Source organism: Clarias gariepinus, chromosome 6, assembly GCF_024256425.1.
Source record: "Clarias gariepinus isolate MV-2021 ecotype Netherlands chromosome 6, CGAR_prim_01v2, whole genome shotgun sequence".
Taxonomy (NCBI): Eukaryota; Metazoa; Chordata; class Actinopteri; order Siluriformes; family Clariidae; genus Clarias; species Clarias gariepinus.
The window spans coordinates 28723221-28745459 of record NC_071105.1 but is presented as its reverse complement, the minus strand read 5'-3'; the positions used below and the strand labels follow the sequence as shown (position 1 = coordinate 28745459).

General features: G+C 38.1%; 1 protein-coding gene and 1 long non-coding RNA gene across 4 annotated transcripts; both read left to right on the top strand.

The window, feature by feature from the left end:
- Positions 1-1235: 1235 nt before the first annotated feature.
- Positions 1236-9969, top strand: LOC128527065 (uncharacterized). The gene is made up of 3 exons (XR_008360832.1): positions 1236-1446; positions 7703-7857; positions 8568-9969. It is a non-coding gene; the product is annotated as an uncharacterized LOC128527065 (long non-coding RNA).
- Positions 9970-10664: 695 nt separating this feature from the next.
- Positions 10665-22239, top strand: ddx3xb (DEAD-box helicase 3 X-linked b). 3 transcript variants are annotated; one of them, XM_053499571.1, is made up of 19 exons: positions 10665-10967; positions 12823-12871; positions 13404-13451; positions 14080-14274; positions 14392-14521; positions 14636-14743; positions 14970-15069; positions 15186-15321; positions 15410-15507; positions 15598-15696; positions 15778-15938; positions 16123-16267; positions 16465-16609; positions 18014-18064; positions 18478-18659; positions 18754-18871; positions 18989-19142; positions 19278-19411; positions 19562-22239. In XM_053499571.1, exons 1-19 carry the CDS (start codon positions 10923-10925, stop codon positions 19633-19635), a joined length of 2172 nt encoding a protein of 723 aa, XP_053355546.1. In that variant the 5' UTR covers positions 10665-10922; the 3' UTR covers positions 19636-22239. The 3 variants fall into 3 exon arrangements, with proteins under 3 accessions (XP_053355546.1, XP_053355545.1, XP_053355547.1); XM_053499570.1 differs by having other exon boundaries at positions 17996-18064; XM_053499572.1 differs by lacking the exon at positions 18014-18064.

Here is a 22239-nt window from a genome sequence, read left to right as displayed (position 1 = left end):
AAGGTGTGTGGAATCACTGAGGGATGCAAAAGCAGTGAAATTCAAAATAAATTGACAAAAGAATTACTTGTCTGATAGTAGGCTAACCTGCTCAGAAAAGCAGGCTCAGTTGTGGGAATCAGTCTTAACTCACTAGGGACTGTAGTAAAAAAAAGAACATATTTTTCATCATATATTGTGATCATATTTTGCGACATTGCTTACCTCTAGCTATCCTAAGCCTAAGCCTATTCTACTGTAGTGTAAATGTTTTATAGAAACATTGCCTGCTTAAAACACATTGTTTTTACACATTGAGTATTTTTTAATTCCCTCTCTTTTGCATATTCTTGACTAAAGGTCTGTGACAAATATGACACTTAGTAATCACCTTTTGCTGGCTGTGGTTAACTTGCTAAGGAGGGAGGTACCTGAGCATGGCCGACATCATTTAGCAGTACTTCAACCTTTTTGTCATGTATGCCAACCTTGGTAAGCTTTTAAGAAATATGTTTTTGATGTGCTAAAGCCAGGGTGTGTCAATTTAACCATGTTTGTTTCATGTAGTGCAAGCAGCGAAGGTTTTTGACAAGTTGACTGGTGTGACAGTGTAGTCTTTTCAAATATCATTTTAATACAACACCCAAACATTTGGGTGATTAGCTGCCTAAACTGTTTAACAACTTGTTTTACAGATGCAATATAAGCTTGTTACTAATTTACAGTTAGATTATAATGTTATATTAAATGTTTCATTGCATAAATGCACATCTTGCCCATCCCAACATATCTAATCCCTATTTTACAATGCTTACCTCATCATAAATGTACATGATGTCCTTTTTGGGGATTATAGGTTTAGCAGAAAAGACACAGCTGCTAAAATTGAGTGTGCCAGCTACCTTCATGCTGGTGGCTTTGGATGAATGCCCTGGCCCCCCTATTAAGTACCAGTATTTAGAGATGAATAAGTTTTATACAGTAGTGTCTCAGCTGGTGAGATGTTGTGATGTATCATCACGCTTGCAGTCCTCAATTAATGGTGATCGTTTACTAGCAGGTTACCTCACTCTCAGAAAAACAGAATAAGCACTGTACATACTGTTGACAGTATAATGTTAATGCAAACCCAGTCTAAATAAATAATTTTTAAATAAGCAGAAGCAAAATCTTAAAAAGACATTGGTTTACATTGTAAGCTTATAACTGATACTCCTTTTATTTCTCTTTACCTACAACCTTTCTTTAGGTTATCCTGCTCTACCAATTTCCATAAGGTAAATCCAGCCTTGCAGTTCCCATCATTTCTCTAAAGCACCCAGTGACAGAGGTCTTATTTGTGTGTGCCAACTATATGAAGAAAATCATTGAGGACTGCAGTCTGAGGAGACGATTAAACTACTACGATTCTGCTGCTGGCAGAACCCTCACTTCTCGTCCACTGCGTTAAGCGAGCTTCTCTGGCAGGTCTGGCAGCTATTTATCCATAAAACAAACTAAATACAGTTAAACCCAGAATTGCGAGCATAATTTGTTCTGGAAGTGTGCTTGTATATTAATACACTCATATGTCAAAGCAAATCTCCCCATAAGAAATAATGGAAACTTTGATGATTTGTTCCACAACCCAAGAAAATGAATATAAAAATAATTAATACTAAATATAACAAATCAACCTGCAGTTTACCTTTGAAGAGAATCCCGACAGAGCAGTGTCTCTGGTGTGTGCGTGCGTGTGTGTGTGCGTGTGTGTGCGCACATGGCCATGTGTGTGTGAAGCTGAAGTAAGATGAGAGGAGCTCCCTCCTTACATTTAGCTATATAACATCGTTCAGCACCCCTAATGATGTAATTGTAAAACAAAATGTAAAGTTTACACCAACTAAGTTGTAAGCATTAAGAAACCTGTATGCTTTAAATTTCTCTTGTCATGTATAAACATTCAGAACTTCTATAAGATATGTATATATAGCTTGTGTTTGCAGGGTTGTACACTACTTACAGTAGCATGATTGAGCCACTGATAGGATACCAAGCCATGTCCCACATTTTCCAGTTTGTTTCCAAAAAATATGATTTTGAGATTTGTAGAAAATCATATGGTGATTGTCTGGAATTAGAGTTCAGTATGGCATGGTAGCAAAAATTTTTTATCTGTGGTGGAAATTTTTAAAATCTGGGCAATAACTAAATCAACATTGTATTAGTTCCTAATCAGTCAAATCGGGCCTAAGCCAGGAGATGGCTGTTTACTTAACTCATTTTACATTTTCCTTAACATCTATCAAGAGGAATAGTACAGTATAATCAGTGCTATAACAAGCTACACTAAGGTCAAGCAACACAATTAAGGAGACAACCCTGATAAGAGACTAACAGACAGTCATTTACCAATTTAACTAGCGCTGTCTCTGTGCTATGATGAGGCCCAAATGTTTACTGATGCATTTCCTGAATGTTATTCCTATGTAGGTTTGAGCATAACCTTGGATCAAGATCGGTTTCTTAATCAATCCTGCTAGGATTTGGGTATATGGCCATTGCTGAGGGAAGAAATTTGTATTTTTAAAAGGGACTTAGTAATTTCATGTATTATCTGTTTAAATAAACATGGGGTACTGGGTAATTTAGTGAAGAGATAAGTAAAATTAGTTCAGTGTCTTGAAGGGGGGTAGAACAGTCTAATTGCTGATCTGATATAGCTATAGTATCATCTACATCATTATTATTTCCTTTTTTATCAGATCAGCTTTGGCACACTGTTCAGCCACACAGAGGAAGCAAGGACAAGCTATTATATATTAGCAGTAATAGTGTCATAAACGGAGGGGAAAGGTGTTATTCATTATTACAATGAAACCTCGGTTTACGAGCATAATTCATTCCGGAAGCGGGCTCGTATTTCAAAACACTCGTAAACCAAATTACTTTTTTTCCATAAGAAATAATGGAAACTTAAATTATTCGTTCTACAGCCCCAAAAAATAAATACATAAAAATAATTAATACAAAATATAAAGTAAAAATAAAACAAATTAACCTGCACTTTATCTATAAAAAAAGTAAAAATAAATCCCGACAGATAAGTGTTTCCATTTGTGCACACACACACATAAGAGAGACTGTTTTATCAGAAAAATTAGCAAGGAACATCACTAGTCACACTCGCGTGAGCGCATAGTAATGGAATCACTGGTGTAAAAAAAAATATATTTTTTAAATGAACCGGCACTTTACCTTTGAAAAGAATCGTGACAGAGCGGAGTTTCTGTGAAAGGCAGAGAGTGTGTGTCTGTATGTGTGTGTGAAGCCGAGAGGAGGGGGGCTGAAAAGGCGAGAAAAAACACGACAGGCTGATACAAAGAGGGAGAGAAAAATGGATCTTTACCCTCTAATGAGACTTGCTTTTGCTTTATACACGCGCACACACGCGCTGTACAAACACGCTTACAAACACAAAATAAAATGTTTTACTCACACACATGGTCACAGTGTTAAAGTAAACAGTACACGCGTGCACGGATGTTGATTATACCAGTAAAGACGAGCACTAAGACCCAGCAGGGAAGACGATTACCCACAATTCCGCAGCGCAAGAGAGAGAAAAACCTTTGGCTCAGTTGTGATCTCATGACGCTCGGCGTCAAAACAAGAAGCGCATGCGATACATGATACTTGGTGCTCATAAACCAAGATAATGCTCATTTTTTAAGTCAAAATTTATTTAAAATCTTTGCTCGTCTTGCGGAACACTCGTAAACCGCATTACTCGCAATCTGAGGTTCCACTGTATTATTATTATTAGTAGTAGTAGTAGTAGTAATAATAATATTTATTATCAAATAAATAAATAATGATGAGAGAACTTCCAACAGACTATGGAAAGTCACTATATTTTCTATATTTAATCCAAATAATCTAAAAGTCTTTAGCAATTAATGCTTTGTCTAAAAAATATTACCAACTTTGAGAAGAAATCCACACCCTACTGCCCCACCCTAACAGGCTAGCTTTGCCCTCATTTATAAGAAAATATCCTGCACTCTGATTATGTATAAAATGTTGTAACATCACATTGGGCTGGGGCTAGCCATTGTCATAGCTAATTTATACCTCATTTACAGCTTCTCTTATTTACCTCTGACTGATGTGTGTACTGTATATCATTTGCTCCTGCGTATACCCCGTGTTCCAAATTATTACGCAAATGAGATATTTCTCTGATTTTCATAAAAAGTCAATGCAAATGACAGTCAGTATAATTTTCAAGTCATCAACCATTAGGGTATAATTCAAATTTTATTGAACAAACCTCCTAACGATAATATTTATTAAAAAAAAAAAAAAACTAAAAACGCACTGTTTCAAATTATTATGCACAACAGCGTTAAAACATTTTATAGGTTGTAAAGAACTGAAAATAGGCTTTTGTTGAATTTACAGCATTATGAGGTCATATTTACTGAAATCAAAAGCTATCTAAATCAAAAACATCCTAACAGGGCATGTTACATCTTAACAAGAAGGAGCCCTTCTTTGATATCGCCTTCACAATTCTTGCATTGATTAAACTTGGGAGTTTTTGGATAGGATGTCAGAATAGCCTCCCAGAGCTGCTGTTTTGTTGTGAACTGCCTCCTATCCTAGATCTTTTGCTTGAGGATGCTCCAAAGGTTCTCAATGGGGTTGAGGTCAGGGAAGGATGGTGGCCACACCATGAGTTTCTCATCTTTTATGCCCATCGCAGCCAATGACACAGAGGTATTCTTTGCAGCATGAGATAGTGCATTGTCATGCATGAAGATTTTGCTACAAAAGGCACGGTCCTTCTTTTTGTACATCGAAGAAAGTCAAAAACTCTATATACAAGGTCATTTTCACACCTTCAGGGACCCTAAAGGGGCCTACCAGATCTCTCCCCATGATTCCGGCCCAAAACTAGACCCCACCACCTCCTTGTTGACATCGCAGCCTTGTTGGGACATGTTGGCCATCCACCAACCATCCACTACTCCATCCACCTGGACCATCCCGGGTTGCATGACACTCATCAGTAAACAAGACTAGTCTCCATGTATGTCTAGGCCCACTGCAACCGTTTCTGCTTGTGAACATTGGTTAAGGGTGGCCAAATAGTAGGTTAATGCACAACTGCAAGTCTCTGAGGGATCCTACAACTTGAGGTTCGAGGGACTCCAGAGGCACCAGCAGCTTCAAATACCTGTTTGCTGCTTTGTAATGGTCTTTTTTGCAGCTGCTCTCTTAATCCGATGAATTTGTCTGGCAGAAACCTTTCTCATTCTGCCTTTATTCACACAAACCCATCTGTGCTCTGAATCAGCCACAAATGTCTTCACAGTATGATGATGAGTTTTTGTGAAATATATAACGTTTTTATACCTTGTCCAAGGTATTGCACTATTTGATGCTTTTTGGCAGCAGAGAGATCCTTTTTCTTTCCCAGATTGCTTAAAATATGTGGCCTGCTTAATAATGTGGAACATTCACCATCCATAAGTTTAATTAAAAAAAACATTTAATGTTTATAACACCTATATCCAATTTGCATAATAATTTGGAACGCGGTGTATGAATATCTTTGAGAACCTATTCTTGCCTAAGATCCTAAGATTGCCTGCAATGTCTGGTGATCTGGCTTCCAGGATATACCTAGCTAGTGTCACTGGTGCTTCTTAGGGCCCAGCTAAATTTCATGTGTCATGTGTTATAGAGTCTTCTATAACCTGGACTATTTCAGGCTTCTCAAAGTGTGGTTCACTAAGGAGAATAAACTTTTTTTTTCAGTTTAGCATGAATTTCACATGGTTCATAGCAGATGATCAGGCGATTCTTAAGTCTTATTTTTAAAAGACTAAGGATCTTCTAGATTTATATCATTTGAAAGTGTCCATTAAATAGCACCCAGTACTAATCCAAAATAATATGTGGATAACCTTTTTATATTTGTCCAATCTCTGAATATATTCCTCAACAGAAACCTCAGTACTAACAAAATAGCCCTTTTGCTATGTTAGTCACAACACTTTCTAACTAGGTTAGAAATCTTTGTTTTCAAACACTAAAGTGGTATAAAAGCTTGGAGGTTTTTTATAAGTGTACAGCTAGTACAAAGATGGTGGACTATAACAATTATTGTGTCTGATGCTGATGCAGTTCTTCTTTTGTATATTCTGGCTAAAACCTGCATGGTTGGATGTCACTGTGAAATAGTAACCCAAAAATGCTTCTCTATTCAGTCATTCCCGTATCTTGAATAATCCATTCACTCTATTATAATAAGTTATGTACAAAACACTGTGATTAGCAGTAGACATCTAGCTATCTCTTGTTCCTGAACATTAAACTATGTGACAAACTCTACCCCATTCCACTCCCAGCCCCCTCAGAAATACATAACCAGAAGGTGCTTTCTGTAGTATTCAAACCATTACATGCTACATGATCCCTGTAGATTGGATTGACATTTTTACAACAAATGTATTATAGTTACATTTTAGGTTGTTTGCCCGGAGTGTCCTTTAAGTCATTTTTGGCAGATTTTCTGTAAGAAGACTGAGATTTGATTTTTGTCTGTGACATTAAGACACTTTTTTTTTTTTTTTATTACTTTAGGTAGCATATTCCTACACTTATATGCTAAGGCCCTATTTGGACCTGCTTCATTACTGTTAATTGAGGACTTGTGGCAGACAAACAGCTAGTTTTTTTTTTATGTGGGTTACATGTTTTCTGCAAAGCGTAAATCTCTCTCTCCCTCCCTATCTCTCTCTCTCTCTCTCTCTCTCTCTCTCTTATATTGTCTCTCATATTGTCATAGCAGAATGGCGTGTGCATGTGTGTGTACATATGTGTAGCCATAACAGACATTTATGATAACTAGTTTAATGGCTAGTTGTGGCCACCTGTGTCCTTCTTTTTCATGACACTTCTTTTAAGGCGAGGAGATAAAAGATCTGCCATTGAAATTTGCATTGGATAGCTGTTCATGAGATCTCTTAATATGCAGTTCAGGGAGATACCTATGCAAGTAAAAGTGGTCATCATAAGACCGAAAAACAACAGACCTAGCAGCCAGATTGCAGAAACTTTCAAATCAATAATTTGCTACGACAAATCTGGTACATCAAAACTGACAACAACGAAAGTGGATAAATTCTTTCCTTGATGAAGACAAATTCCTTTAAAATATCTATAGTTAAGTCAAGAACACTTGCAAAGAGGTAGGCATATCGTTATCAAATTTAACAGTCAATTTATGCCTTCATTAATAAAAACACTAGGGCTGAAACAATTATTTGAAAAAACAGCTGAAACACCTGTAACATACAGTTACAAATACCAAACAGCTAATAAACTGAAAAATATTTAAAAGCATAAATTAGAGCAAGTGCTTAAATGATTTCGTGCCACTTGTATTTATTAAGTACAAGAATGATTTCCTCCCTTGGCGTAACAAATCTCCCGGGCTGATGGCAATAGGTTACTGATTTCAGATTACCCAGAAGAACAAAGATAACTGGTGTTAGGGATGGTTCTCCGAAATAAAAGAAATTGATCAATTTTCATACAAGGAAAACTTGGGCCACTCTTGGGCAATATTTCTCCATGGTAGAGCTTGCATTATGCAACCATTACACTCCATTTACAAGCTTAATTTATCATATATGCTTTTACTTACTTCAATTTAATTTTATATCTGCAGAATCCACAATGTGCTAAAAAGAATTTCTGATGACCGGGATGGGTTGTTATACCATTCAGCGTTCCAAGAATCACTACAAGAAGAGGGCTTATAAGTGCATTACGTGCATGGTAGCTCTCTTCAGCAACTGCCCTGTGGCCTGCCAGATCCTACAGGTGAGAAAAAGGAGCATCTAAAATTTTTAAGCTTAGGTCATCGCTTGATGCTTTTCAAAATAATGTTGTCAGAGAATCTTATTTTTAAGGCTTTGTTGACAAAAAAAACAAAGTAGCAAGTGTCATAACAGAGGTACAAAATAGGTGTTTGAAACATTCATGTGTTATTAATAATAAAATCATATCGTTCCTGTGTGGCCGCCAGAGTAATGGTGACTTAAAAAGTAAATGGACATGGGCAGTGGAGTGGTAAGTTCCCCTAACCCACTAAGGCAAACATGCAAAAACACATGGTAAAATATAATGTTACTGTACAGTAAGATGCAAACTAAATGTACTTCAGTTACTTAAAGTGAAGTTATATATTTACTTTTACATGTGATCATTTTAGGTGGTATATTTTTTAGCTAGTTTTAGGGTTTTTTCACATTAACCACTTGGGCCTGGGCACGAATACACTTGACCCTAAAGCTCAGTTTGTTTGATTGGCATGAACACTGTGTACTGTGTTCATGGTAATGAACACAAGCATACAGGCATGTTATATGTTGGCTTATGAAGACCAGGTTGTTTTGATAGTCTTCAGCTTGTCTGGCACAGTATGAAGTAATTTTTCCTCTTGTGAAAAAGCCCTTTTACTTTATTTGTATACATTTTTTTTAAATCTGCAGACTCTCTTTTTACATTTTTGTCTTTCTTCCTCTGCATAGCCAAACAACCACACCCATGGGCAGCCATGCACGGGTCCAGCTGCCCCCACATTAGCAACCCTCGGCGTGCCCCTCAGACGCCTCAGGACAACTGGGAGGACACAGAACTAGTGCTCCCTGTCCAGATGAAAGAGTAGCCATCTCCACAAGGGAATAACCTCCAAATACACCTTACATCTGCTCTTTACCCTGTCACCTCCTTCTCCCACATCATCAGCCACCCACCTATTCCTAAGTAAGAATGTTTACCTCAGAATCAGAGTGGATTTGTCCTCTGCTGAGCAAGGTGCACTTAATATATGCTCACAGGAACACAGACATGCTTAATGTGGAGATGGTGTACATATCGTGTATAAATCTAGACAGTGAAATAACTACCAACTAGAATATTGGCTGCCAAATTGTGAATGTGTTATATGGGAATGAGGATATGTATTCATGATTCTGATTGTAGGGAATAAAACCTGGTTAGAATGCCAACACTGAAACAAAAATAAAAATTGTGGGTTTTAAAATATGTTCATCTAAACCTGAGGTGTTTAGTCTTATCTGCAGAGAGTCAGTGTAGGTGTAGGTTTCTTATTTGTAGCACACCTAATTTCATTGGTTCTGATTATTTATATATAGTTGGATTTTTGAACATCTTTCATTTTTCATCTAAAATTTACCACTACTACTGCATTACTTTAGTCACTGTATTTTTCCCTGCCAACCTTACACTCCAAACAAAGGCCACAGTTGTAGCTGTCATTAGGTGAAATGGCAAATTTGTCCTAAACTAATGCTAAACAGAAAATTACATTTTGAATGTTTCATTTAATATAATATAAAATAATATTAGCAGATACTAGCGATTTGCTTAGTTATCACTTAACCACTTGGGAAACTTGCCACTTGTCCAAACTCACTACAGTCAGTTAGCAGCCATATACCTAAAACTCGAAGGATAAACATTGATCTAGGAGAGTGTATCATCAGGGGTATACATCTGTGATTAGCATTCTGCAGTATTGGTTGGTGTCCATACATACTAGACCAGATTATTTAATGAATGATTGGATTTTATTTCATGGTTTTGTTTGAAATACCAAAATGATGATGTGACCCCAAATTATATTTATATGTTTTTAATAAATGTTATTTCTGAAATAATCAAAGGTATATTTAAATGCTTGAGTGTAATGTGTTAAATCAAGCATGCCTTTTGACAAAAATAGTCAAATTATAGATTGTATATCATGGTATTTATAGTGATGTATCTGTTTTTCAATTGTTCTTTCATATCTTGTATATTTATCTGGAGAACTCTGCAGCTGCGTTGAACATTTTTTTGTATCTTCTAAAGTATATTACCCCCTTGTAGCCCTTAAACATTCTTCTAGACATTTGTTAAAACTGCTAGATGTTATGCACTCTCTTCTTAACATAAAGTTTAAATGAAATCAGGGCAAAAGTTTTAATTCAGTTTTACTATGTTTTGAATAACTCTGGCGCAGGATATGGTTAAGTTTTTTTTAAAACAGGTATGCAAAATTTGATCTCTGTTGTATGTAAACGTTATTGAGGCTTTATTATTGTTATGAGCTGTTACTGTGTGCTATTTTCTCACTCAGTGTTGCTGATAACTTTATTTGTTTTGGCAAGTTGCTGTACAGAGACAAAGTAAACAGGATCCTTTAATAAATCACTGTTTTAAATCACACAAAAGAAATTCAAATTGTCATGTATTAAGACGTATAGGAATGATCATTTGTTTGTTTTTTGGGGATTGAGTAGGTTTTTATTATTTTTATTAATAAAAATTACTATGACAATATTGAAAGGATAAAAATATAACACAAAATAGAATAGAAAATAGAAACTTTAAATATACAGTTAACAGTTCACAATTAACAACAAAAATAACTAGAAGATATACAGTTTAAGCAGACCTGGCAAACCATGGTAGCTGTAGTAGTTCAGTATTTCAACAAACGCAAAACACGTCACTATACTGTCTACGCAGGATGTCGCGAGATTAGAACACAATGACGTAATAATACCTTGGCCAATAAAATCGCCAGCTTTCGCCTCCGGCTTCATTTCATCACCGACGCAGGCTAGCTGAAAGGCTTAGGTCGAGTCAAGATCCGGTCGAGACGAAGCAACCGTAGTTTTATATAGAAAAATAGTAATAAAAGTATAGTATTTGTTATTGTATTTTTTTTCTCAATATATTTTTGATCAAGTAAATAGATTATTTTCCAAAGTCGATCCAAAAAACGTGTCGATAAAAGCGCACAAAGAGGGCAGAAGATATACCGGCAAACAAAGGAACCCTTTCTCAAAGAAACCTATCTTCAACACTCTTTAGTTATGAGTCATGTGGCCGTTGAGAATGCACACGGTCTAGAACAGCAGGTAAGACCGAATCATTGTTTTTTTTGTCTATTTTACAACATATATTCGGTGAAGTTGGAAGGGAAGTTAACGTTGCTTGTGTCAGTTAGCTCATGCTAACTGGGCCATCTCTAACTGCGTGTCTTAATTTGCTGGCTAAAATGGAGGCTGAGTGTGTAGACGGAGGTAGCGCTAATGCTGATGATGGCGGCGGAGCCGCATAGTTCAGCAGGCCGCTTATTATCCCTACAGTTACCAATTGTTTTCGCGACACCTCATGTTTGTTTAACAATTATGGGGAAATAAAATCGAATATTTTCCTCCTTGTATAATTCTATTTTTGTAAATTATCTAAGCCGGTTCTGACTGACGCGGTGGCGTCACAAGGAGCCGCTAGCATAGCTAGCTTCAGGTAACGTGGCACGTTGCGCATTAACCGCGCACTTATACTTGATGTAAGTCAAAGATGAGGTTAATGGCGACACCCGTTTAGTTCAACTAGTTCATGTATTATATTTGTATTATAAACGTTGTATAGTTAAAACTTACACTTGCAGTGGCTAAAGTGTTAGAAAGTGCTGACACAAGGTTTCCGCAAGTGTTATATAAATGCGAAGAGTGTTCAAGTCAAACCCGGACTTCTGATTGCTCTGAATAACAGTTCTAAGTGTGTTTAAAATAAAAAAACCTTTTTATGTCTCGCTATGATCCCTTGCTTTACCAATGCGCTTATCCCAGTGTTACACTAGTGCTTGGATACTATCACGGTAAAAGCTTCAGTAAGAGCCATGATCAAACGGCATGCTTCATGTCTAAAACGCTGGCCTCCCAGGAATTCCATTAATTGGCACATATTCAGAGCCACTTTGTGCAAGCTTAGGACTGCACGGGGGATGTGGCAATAACTACTAGCCAAGTTTCTGTAATGTGCACTTGGTGCAGTGTGCAGAATGGGGTTGTGCATTGTCCTGGAAGGGAACAGAACGCTATTAGTGATCAAACCAAGCCCTCCCACCGCCCTCCTCCCTGCGAGTGTTCCTCTCATTGATGTTCCAACACTGCCAATTAGAATTGAGTAATGAACAACATAAGATCAGGGTCCTTTATGGTTGCCTTTTTCCCCCAATATTTTGGGTAGCTGTATTCATAGCAGTTAAATATTTTTAAAATTATCCAAATAATCTGGGGCAAAGTCAGTTGGCTATTTGGGCTGTCGAAGTGATTAGTCCACTGAGAATCCCCTTTTATGCATGTTTCCAGTTTTGGGGGGACAAACACCATCCAATGCACAATAGAAATTTATAAACTCCCAGATTTGTAATAGGACTACCGTAACATTTGAACATTGTCAGTGGTGCAAGTGATTAAACATCTTATTGGAAAATCATGACATTGTGCGGTGATGCAGACTAACCCGAAGAAAAGGAGCCTGTTTTTTTGTTTGGCATGTGATTTGGCGTATATTGCAGAAACGGCAAAAACATGTAGTGGTGCAACTGGATGTTTACTGGAGACCGGATGCATTCTATTTGAGGTTTAAAATGTTTGGCTAGTTCATGGGCATGTTATGTAGAATTACAACACTGACTTTTATAGGAAAGCTGGGTAGTGTAGTCAATAGCCATGTACAATGGTAAATGGTTATGCATTTTGAGGCATGATTATGCTTTAAGTGGTTTGCTTTGGATGATTGACTGAATTAATTTTTACAGCAGAAATATTTTAATTGTTTATATTGCCAGTTTATTTAAATTTGAATCCTACTAATATTTAAAAATTTCCTTAGAACACAAAATCTAACTTTAATGTTTGCTATTCACATTTGTGAAATAAATGGTTACAATTATGTCTCTTATTGCTGTTTTTCTGCTTTTAGATTGCTGCCCTAGACTTGAAATCTGATGTTCAAGGAGGAGGCACTGGCAGTGAGTATTTTTCTGGCTATTGGTTTGTAGTCATTCCCTACAATATTAAATGTCTCCTTTCCCATGTTAACTCACAGATGGCCATGGTTGTCTTGTCACTGTGTGCCACCCCTCCCCCATGGGAGCGCAGCCAGTTTTGCCCCTTAGGACTTCTGGTCCACAGGCCGTAAGATCCTTGAGGTGATTGGGCAAATGCATTTCTGTAAGGTTCTTTTCTTCCGGCCCACAGTTTGTGGAGGTGGTGGTAATGAAACCACTAGAAACAACTAGAATGTATTTGTTCAAAACAGTTTAGCAAGTGTAACAATGGTTTGGAACTTGTGGAATTATTGCAGAAAAAAAATGGTTGTAAGTCCAAAAGAAAGAGCAAAGATAACTTGTAGTTTAGCATATTTTAGCATTTTATGTATTAGTCAGGGAGAGTTGCTATTTAATACAACAATAAAACCTGAGCATTTTCACTATTAAGCAGTGAGTATTTTGTGTGAATTTATGTAAAATTGTCAAACTAACAAAAGGTGTCCATCACTAGGGCGTTACATTCCACCTCATTTAAGGAACAAGGAGGCTTCCAAGAGTGGTAAGTAATTTTTCTCATTGTGTAGTGGCTGTGGTCAAGATTGTCTTGTGTACGTTTATGGCCTTGCGTAGTGGGCAAGTGATCCCTTTTCCTAAAATTTGTAGGTAATGGCAACCAAGTATCAATAGCAGGTGGTTCTGTTGGTACTATTGGAATCTAAAAGGGAAAACCTCATGTTTCAATGAGCAGCTTTTCAATGTATGTTAACTAGGAATTGTTTGCATTTTATACATTGACGGTTGCAAATAAGGAACATTCAAACAACTGGGGTGGGAATTATCAGGGACTTACAGCATACATTCTCTATCTAGGTGCCAATTCGATTTGTATTTATCACATTTTAGTAAGTGTTTATTTATTTATTTATTTATTTTTTTATTTGCCAGGTTTGTTTGGAAAACTGATTACCCCTACCATATACGATGCTGTGCTGCGTACCAATGTGCGAATAGATTAGAGCACACCACCTGTGGCATTTTAGAGGAACTGTTATTCTATTTCAGACTTTTATGGCAGAAACTTGACCTTACCCATAACGTAGCATAGAGGGTGTTTGTGGTCCCCCACCCTTTTTCCCCTAAAGACATTTTTACATAAATGATGCATTGTAAATTATTCTTTCTTCAAGACGCTCCAGGTGGATGGGATGCTGGACGAAGCAATGGATTTGTAAATGGCTACCATGATGGCCGTGACAACTACATGAATGGGAGCAGCAATTTTGGTAATCGTGGGCCTGTGCGTAATGACCGTGGAGGCAGAGGAGGTGGTTACAGAAGCAGGGGCAATGGCTCCTATGTCACCCAACCAGTGCAAAACACAGGTGAATAAAAGACACCGCTTATTAATTTTATTGTAACAGTGGGGTGTATACTGGAGTAATTGACTACATTTTAACTATTTGGTGTGTATTTTAATATTCTGAATATTTTGGTGATAGGCTTTGGCTATGACAACAAAGATGGCGGAGCATGGAATGCACCAAAGGATAATGCCTATAATAGCTTCGGTGGGCGTTCTGACAGGAACAAATCCACCTTCTACAATGATCGTGGATCTTCCAGGGGAAGGTAAGGTGTTTTCTTGGAGCTTTTGTTTAGAATTGTTCCTGCTGTTTTAATGGTGCTTCACAGTTTTGAATGGCGCCCCATAGAGTTTCTTAAACTCTTAACTGACATTCGTAGGTATGAGCGTGGAGGTTTCGGGGGTGGTGGAAATAGTCGGTGGGTTGATGATTCCAGAGATGAAGAGGACTGGTCCAAACCCCTCACTCCCAATGAAAGGCTGGAACAGTAAGTGAACAAACTAAAAATTCAACAACTCTGTTGCAAAATGTCAGGTTAGTTCACACCCAGGTTTGGTGTAAATAGGCCTATAAAACCTAAGATGAAAATAACTATCTAATTTTTATCTTAAATTTTACTTTAGGCTCAAGATAGTACAAGGAAACCTAAATTTTTAATGCACGAATCTCAAGTTTTTCTGCACATGGCATTGACTGCTCTTTAATTCTCATAGTGAGCTATTTTCTGGAAGCAACACTGGGATAAACTTTGAGAAATATGATGACATTCCTGTTGAAGCCACTGGCCACAACTCCCCTCAGCATATTGAGAGTGTGAGTAATTTGAGCCAATTTTCACCATTTTCCTTGCCTTAACTTTAGGACTAACTTTGCTTTTAGTGGTTTGTGTTGTCTGTGATGCGAATTTTGACACAGCTTTTGTGATGCAGTTTCAGGACCTAGATATGGGTGAGATTATTATGGGGAACATCACCCTTAGTCGCTACTCTCGCCCCACTCCAGTCCAGAAACACGCCATTCCAATTATCAAATCCAAGAGAGACCTCATGGCGTGTGCACAGACGGGTAAGAGGCCAAGTTAATGTGATCAAAGCAGAGTTGTTTGTGTGAAAGTTGTGTACTTCATGACCGTTTTGTTTTTCTTTCCACTAAGGTTCTGGTAAGACTGCAGCATTCTTACTGCCAGTGCTGAGTCAAATATACACAGATGGACCAGGAGAGGCTTTACAGGCTACAAAGAACAATGTCCAGGTGAGTTTAAAGCATGTGCTTGATTGCCTTTTAGGGTTATGTGTCATTTGTTGCAGTTATTAATTTGTCAAGTTGACTTCACTGTTCTAGGAAAACGGTAGATATGGACGCCGTAAGCAGTACCCCCTTTCTCTGGTTTTGGCTCCAACTAGGGAATTGGCTCTTCAGATCTATGATGAGGCTAGAAAGGTAACTTTGAAAATTCAGATCACTGAACAAAATTTGTTTGACAAACCAATTCTAAATCCCTTTTCTCTGACTTCTCGATAGTTTGCGTATCGTTCTCGGGTACGCCCATGTGTAGTATATGGAGGAGCTGACATTGGCCAGCAGATTCGTGACCTGGAGAGGGGCTGCCACCTGCTAGTTGCCACACCTGGTCGTCTTGTGGATATGATGGAGAGGGGCAAGATTGGTTTGGATTTCTGCAAGTGAGTAGGTCACCGTGTGCCATGCTGTACCCCCCTTTTTTTTTTTTTTTTTTTTTTTTTTTTTTACTGAATACATGCTTGGGTTGAGAAATCTGAATTTGTAATTTATTGTTAAACAAAGAAAAACATGCTCTTACCCTGAGGTGTGTGTGTGGTTTTTTTATTATTTTTTTTTTTTTTGCAGCTACTTGGTCCTGGATGAAGCTGACAGGATGTTGGATATGGGTTTTGAACCACAAATCCGTCGTATTGTGGAGCAAGACACTATGCCTCCTAAAGGATTGCGCCAAACTATGATGTTTAGTGCCACCTTTCCTAAGGAGATTCAGGTAGATGTTGGTCCATGTAGTTAATACATGTTAGTGTATATAGATTATGATTCCTCAGACTTCCACATTGTCCCTTGTGTTGGGTTAAGATTTGTTTTTTGCTTTTATCTTTTTAAAATTTATAATACATTTAAGTGATGCTTGGTAAGACTTAAAATAGCCTTTTTGGAATTGACCAATACTAGCTTTTTGTTTAGATATTGGCCCGTGACTTCCTGGAAGATTACATCTTCTTAGCTGTGGGCCGTGTGGGCTCCACATCTGAGAACATTACCCAAAAAGTGGTTTGGGTTGAGGAAAATGATAAAAGATCCTTCTTGCTTGATCTTCTGAATGCCACAGGTGATTGAAGTATTTTAACTATACAATTCTTTATATTAAATTTGACTGGTCACTAAAATAAGAAAAGTGCTCGGCATCTGTTTTTGTCCCATATAAAAAAAGAATCTGCGATACTGCACTACACCAAACGGCCATAACATTATGACCCCTGATGGGTGAGGTTAACATTCTCGTTCCAATTGTATCTAGGAGTGGGTGGGCTATATTAGGCAGCAAATTAACACTTGTGCGTGAAGCTGATGTGTTAAGGCAGGAAAAAAAATGCTAAGGCTAAAACTTTGCTCAGTTGAGATGGCTGGATGAGCAACACATCAGAGCAAAGGCAAAACTCACCCATGTAGTCCAATCTAAAGGAATCAAATTCAGCTCAAATTGCTAAACCAGATGCTTTTTTTTTTTTTTTAATAGAAAAGGTGTCAAACATATGATGCTGCTGTCTGTTGCGTGTAGGGCTGCATAGCTGTAGAATGCTCAGAGTACCTATGGTGACCCATGTCACACAAACATCTTTAATGGGTGTGTGAGCGTCACAGCTGGGCCATGGAGCAGTGGAAGAAGGTGGCCTGGTCTTGTGAATCATGTCTTTTACGTTATATGGCTTGGCTGGGGATGCTTCTCTTAACTATGGAAGACATGGCAGCACCAGGATGCACTATGGGAAGAAGGCAAGCTGGCAGAGGCAACCTGGTGCTTCGGGGAATGTTCTGCTGGGAAACTTGGGGGCCCCGTTATCCCTGTAGATATCACACCTTTCTAAACCTTGTTCCTGACCATGTACACCCCTTAATGGAAATGCAGTCATTGGGCTTATGTGCCTTACCACACTGCAAAAATGTTTCAAGAATGGTTGAAGGATCACAGTGAGTTCAAGGTGTTGACGGGTGATTCAATCAGGTCAGGCATCTTTTGAGAAGTGCTGGGAACGATTCAGATCCTAGGCCACATTTAGCAACTTGCTTAAAGGATCTGCTACTGACTGCTTAGTGTCGGATACCATAGCATGCCTTCAGACGTCTAGTAGAATCCATGAATCCATGCCTTGATTGGTCAGGTTTTTTTTTTTTTTCTGCAAAAAAGGACCTTCTCAATGTTTGGGTAGTCATAATGCTGTGGCTGGTGTATGTAACATAACATTGATTAACATTTATCAATTGTATACCATTAAACTGGTAATCGGCTAAAGGTCACCCAATGTGCATTTATGCCTGTGGGGAGCAGAGGCTAGCCTCTGTTTCAAAGAAAAGCCAAAAGATGTGTGCGCACATACAAGGTAGTTTAAACTAAACAGACTAAATGATAGCATTTCATTATTTTTCCCAAGCACTTAATCAGTGTTAATTTAAAAAACTGTTTAGGATTGTAGGCATATGTAAAACTTATCAGCAGATCTGGTTTTATTCAAAGTCATACCGGGCGAGGTTCAGGACAGTACTTGGGAAAACGGTGAGAAACCTGGTAAGTAGAGTCTTAATTACCTGCCCCACCCTCACTCCCACTACAAGTCTCATTACCATGCCTTTTTTTTTTTTTTCCTTTGTCCACCAATTACATTTGCTCAAATGTTTGTATGGTTTTGTTACACTTTGCATGTTTTTATTTATTTATTTTTTATTCAGTGTAAACATGTACATGTTGTTGTTGGGAGAGTAGTTGCTTTGTTTATGGGGCCAAGATTTGATCTGTTTTGTTACTACTTCCTACATTATATCCGAGCTTTTGATTAGTTGAAACGTTTGATCATTTATAGGTTGTTACACATTGCATTCCATTTAATATACTGCTTTGTGCCAACATCCTCCAATTACAGTTGCACTTAACAGTTGCTATGATCATGATCACAATTGGAACAATTCTCTCTTCAACTGCAGGTAAAGACTCTTTGACACTGGTGTTTGTGGAAACCAAGAAAGGTGCTGATGCACTGGAGGACTTTCTGTACCGTGAGGGCTACGCCTGCACAAGTATTCATGGTGACCGTTCACAGAGAGACCGGGAAGAGGCTCTTCTTCAGTTCCGTTCTGGGAGATGCCCAATCCTGGTTGCCACTGCTGTATGCTGTTTCTTTTTACTTTATTGTATGTATTTTCTTGGTTCTGCAATTAAAGTGTATTCTCCATTTCTGAGCAATTTCCTTTGTCTTGCAGGTAGCTGCACGGGGTCTAGACATCTCCAATGTGAAACATGTCATCAACTTCGACCTGCCCAGTGACATTGAGGAGTATGTTCATCGCATAGGTCGTACAGGCCGTGTTGGAAATCTTGGTAATGGCTTATTTGGCTGTTTTGGTGTAAAGTCAGTTTACTTAATTTTAATGAAATGCGCCATTTTCCAAAGTAAGAATTGTTAGGCTCTAAAACTCCACCCCCCCAAATCCATAGGTCTTGCAACCTCATTCTTTAATGACAAGAATAGCAACATTACAAAAGACCTCCTCGACATCCTGGTGGAGGCCAAACAGGAAGTCCCATCCTGGCTGGAAAGCCTGGCTTATGAGCACCAGCACAAGGGTAGCAGCCGTGGCCGTTCAAAGAGGTAACATGTTTCTGCTTTCTGTGGCTAATCTTTGGTAATTTGACTAAAAAATGGAGTGACTGATCTCATTTTATGTAACACTTGGTCTGTGAAAAGATTGGTCATGTTTTGCTTAAGCATATTTAATTTTCTTAGGTTTTCTGGAGGGTTTGGAGCCAGGGATTACCGGCAAACTAGCAGCAGCAGCACCACTAGCGGAGGATTTGGGAGTCGGGGCACTCGTAGTGCTGGTGGCCATGGTGGTAACCGTGCATTTGGTGGCGCCAAGGGTTAGTTTTACTCCCTACATGGGGAAGGAGCAATGGTTCTTAAGTTGATGTTCACCACATTATTATAATTTTCCTCCTCAGTTTTGAGTGTGCCATTTTAGTATTCAATTTTTGCTTGGTTGCTCGTAATCTAGAACTCTGTGCCTACAGGGGGATTTGGAAATTTCTACAACAGTGATGGCTATGGAGGAAACTACTCTCAGGTGGACTGGTGGGGAAACTAACTTCTTAAACCAACATGCACCTTTCCACTCGCCATGAACAGTGGGCCCCACACCGAACTCACTGAATGGAAACCACATGTAATTAAGCCAGGCTATAAACCCTGTGTAGCATTCAAGAACTATACAGTACCTTAACTCCTGTGATTCTCTGACCACATCCTGGAATAATGCATTACCTGCTCTAGGAGATAGGAGACCTTGGCCATAGGAGGAACCTGTCTTAAAACTTGCTTTCTGTGCAAAGACAAAAAGGAAGAAAAATGGAAACGTTACTTGTTTTTGGCTTTTTTTTTTTTCTCCACTACATTACACTGTTTTCTTTGTAGTAAAAGAGAATCATTTGTTTGTCAATGTACTGTGCCTATAAATTTGGATATTTTTCTTGTTGCTTTTTAAACAAGTGGCTGACAATTGGCTGACAGACAATTTGTTTAATTTCTTTTTAGAAATTGTGTTTTGAAGGCACGAATTAAGATTACACAAACCTTGGCAAACTACAGGAAGGTTTGACTCTGGAGTCAAAACCTTGTTCTGAACATCAAATTTATGACAGGGTCACCAGGTTCATTTCACAAATGTACCTGCCCTTCCTTACATTGGTTTTTACCCTTGCTTCACGAGGGAAGGAAGATCTTAATGAAAATGTTAATCTTGCTCACTCTATCCTGGAGAGTTACCTCTAAGGGACGTGGTAGTCATCTGAAAAGGATGCGTCTTTTTTTACAAGCCATTCCAAAGTAATATCATTTACCATGAAGTGAGCAGTTTGTACCTCCATTCACGCCAGTGTTTGGAAGCACACCACTTGTTTGTTTCAGGCAGCTAGTTCAGTCACAGGCTAGCATTTTGGAGGTGGGCAGCTTCTCCATTTTGTTCCTTGGACTTTTATGGAGTGGCAGTTTTATACTTTTTAATAAGTACTTTTTGAAATTGGAAAACCAGTGGGATATTAGCTACTGCATTAGTGAGAAGTTCAAGTTGATATTTTAGGACTGGTGCCAGAGTTGACGGGCCCATTTCTGCAGCAATTCGCATGGCAAGTGTTATTGTTTTTTTGGTCAAGGAGATAGTCTGACAAATTTCTGAAGCAGGTTTACCTTTTCATAACACAGAATATTATGGAGATGTTCGTTTCCACTTTTTCCCCTAGTGGCACTGAATTTCAGATTGACATCTGTGGTCTAAAGGCACTGCTTCCTGGCAAGACCGCTGAAGGATGTAGAGGGAGGAAGGGTGATTGGGAACAATGTACACAGGAAGGGGAATTGCACAGGGAGAAGCAAAATCTAGTGGCATTAAAGGTTTGGCTAATACACTTTTTTTTTTTTTTTTTTTTTGTACTAGCTTTTTTTTCCTGGTGTCTTGGCCAAAGAAATTATAATGCACTCTCTCTCCCTCAAGTTAATTTGAGGACATGTTTAATAGTGTGGAGATGCAATCAGCTGTCACTCATTGCAGCTGACAGTGATTTCAGCTCCCTTTAAGTAGTGTGAAGAAGGGGAGGCATGATATTACATTTAACTGAAGTGCAATACATTTCCTCAAGCACATGTGCCTTTTGACATTAAAAAAAGTAGGTGAAAAAGGCAGAACTGAAGTGGTAGGTGCACTTGACCAGTATCATGGTAACTTGAGACAAATGGTGCTATTTAGGTTTAGACCCTTGTATGTTATGCCCATTACATTTAACACAAAGTTAATTTTATTGCACATCAAGAGTTTTACATGCGTCTTCAATGTGTGTCCTTAAGCTTCCAATATTCTGTGTAAAGACTGTAAGAATGCAACTTGTTTACAAAATGGAGGGGTTCTCTATTTAGGCAGGGTTAATTTGGGACCAGGGAATTGGCAAAGGGGTATTTAACTACTTGCGCACAAATTACTAGATTCCACTTTTTTGCTGCTAGTTTGTGTAATTTATTAAGCATTTTTTTAGAAATATTTATTTTTATAAACCTAAAAGTGATTGTTTCATGTTAACTTGACCAAAAGAATATACGAAAACACTGGTACTTGAATGATGAATGCCACCTGTATGCGTGAAACTTCTATTTTTCGGGGTAGTGTGAGCTTTTTAATGTTTACGGTAATTTTGAAGTCAAAATCCTCACTTGGAGACTTCTGGCCAAATATTCCTATTAAAGAAATTAATTGGCAGTCAAAATTTTTTAACACCATGCCAAGGTTTGGACAACATAAAAATAGTTTTCTAACTGTATGAGTGCAAATTGTCCCAGGGTGTGTTTTGTTCGGGTTTTTTTTTTTCTTGTTTTCTAAATGAGTAATTTGATTTTGCCCCCAATAAGTCTGGCTAATGGCAATCTTAAGAATAAACATGTGGTCCTTCTATTGCATTTGTAAAAATTTGGCATTTTGGAAACATTGTTCTCTGGTTTGGTGCTAAATTCAGTTATTCTTAATTATGGAGTAGTTTAAGTAATGTGTATTGGACAAGAAACTAGGATTTTGATCTACAAACACATGACTAAGAACTTCAGTGGATCCCTTAGAGTCAAATTTGCTTTCTGTACTAGTTCAAAAGTTGTGCACTGTATGGTCATTGTTTGATTTTATTAAATAAAAGTTAGAAATGGCAAACCGCAA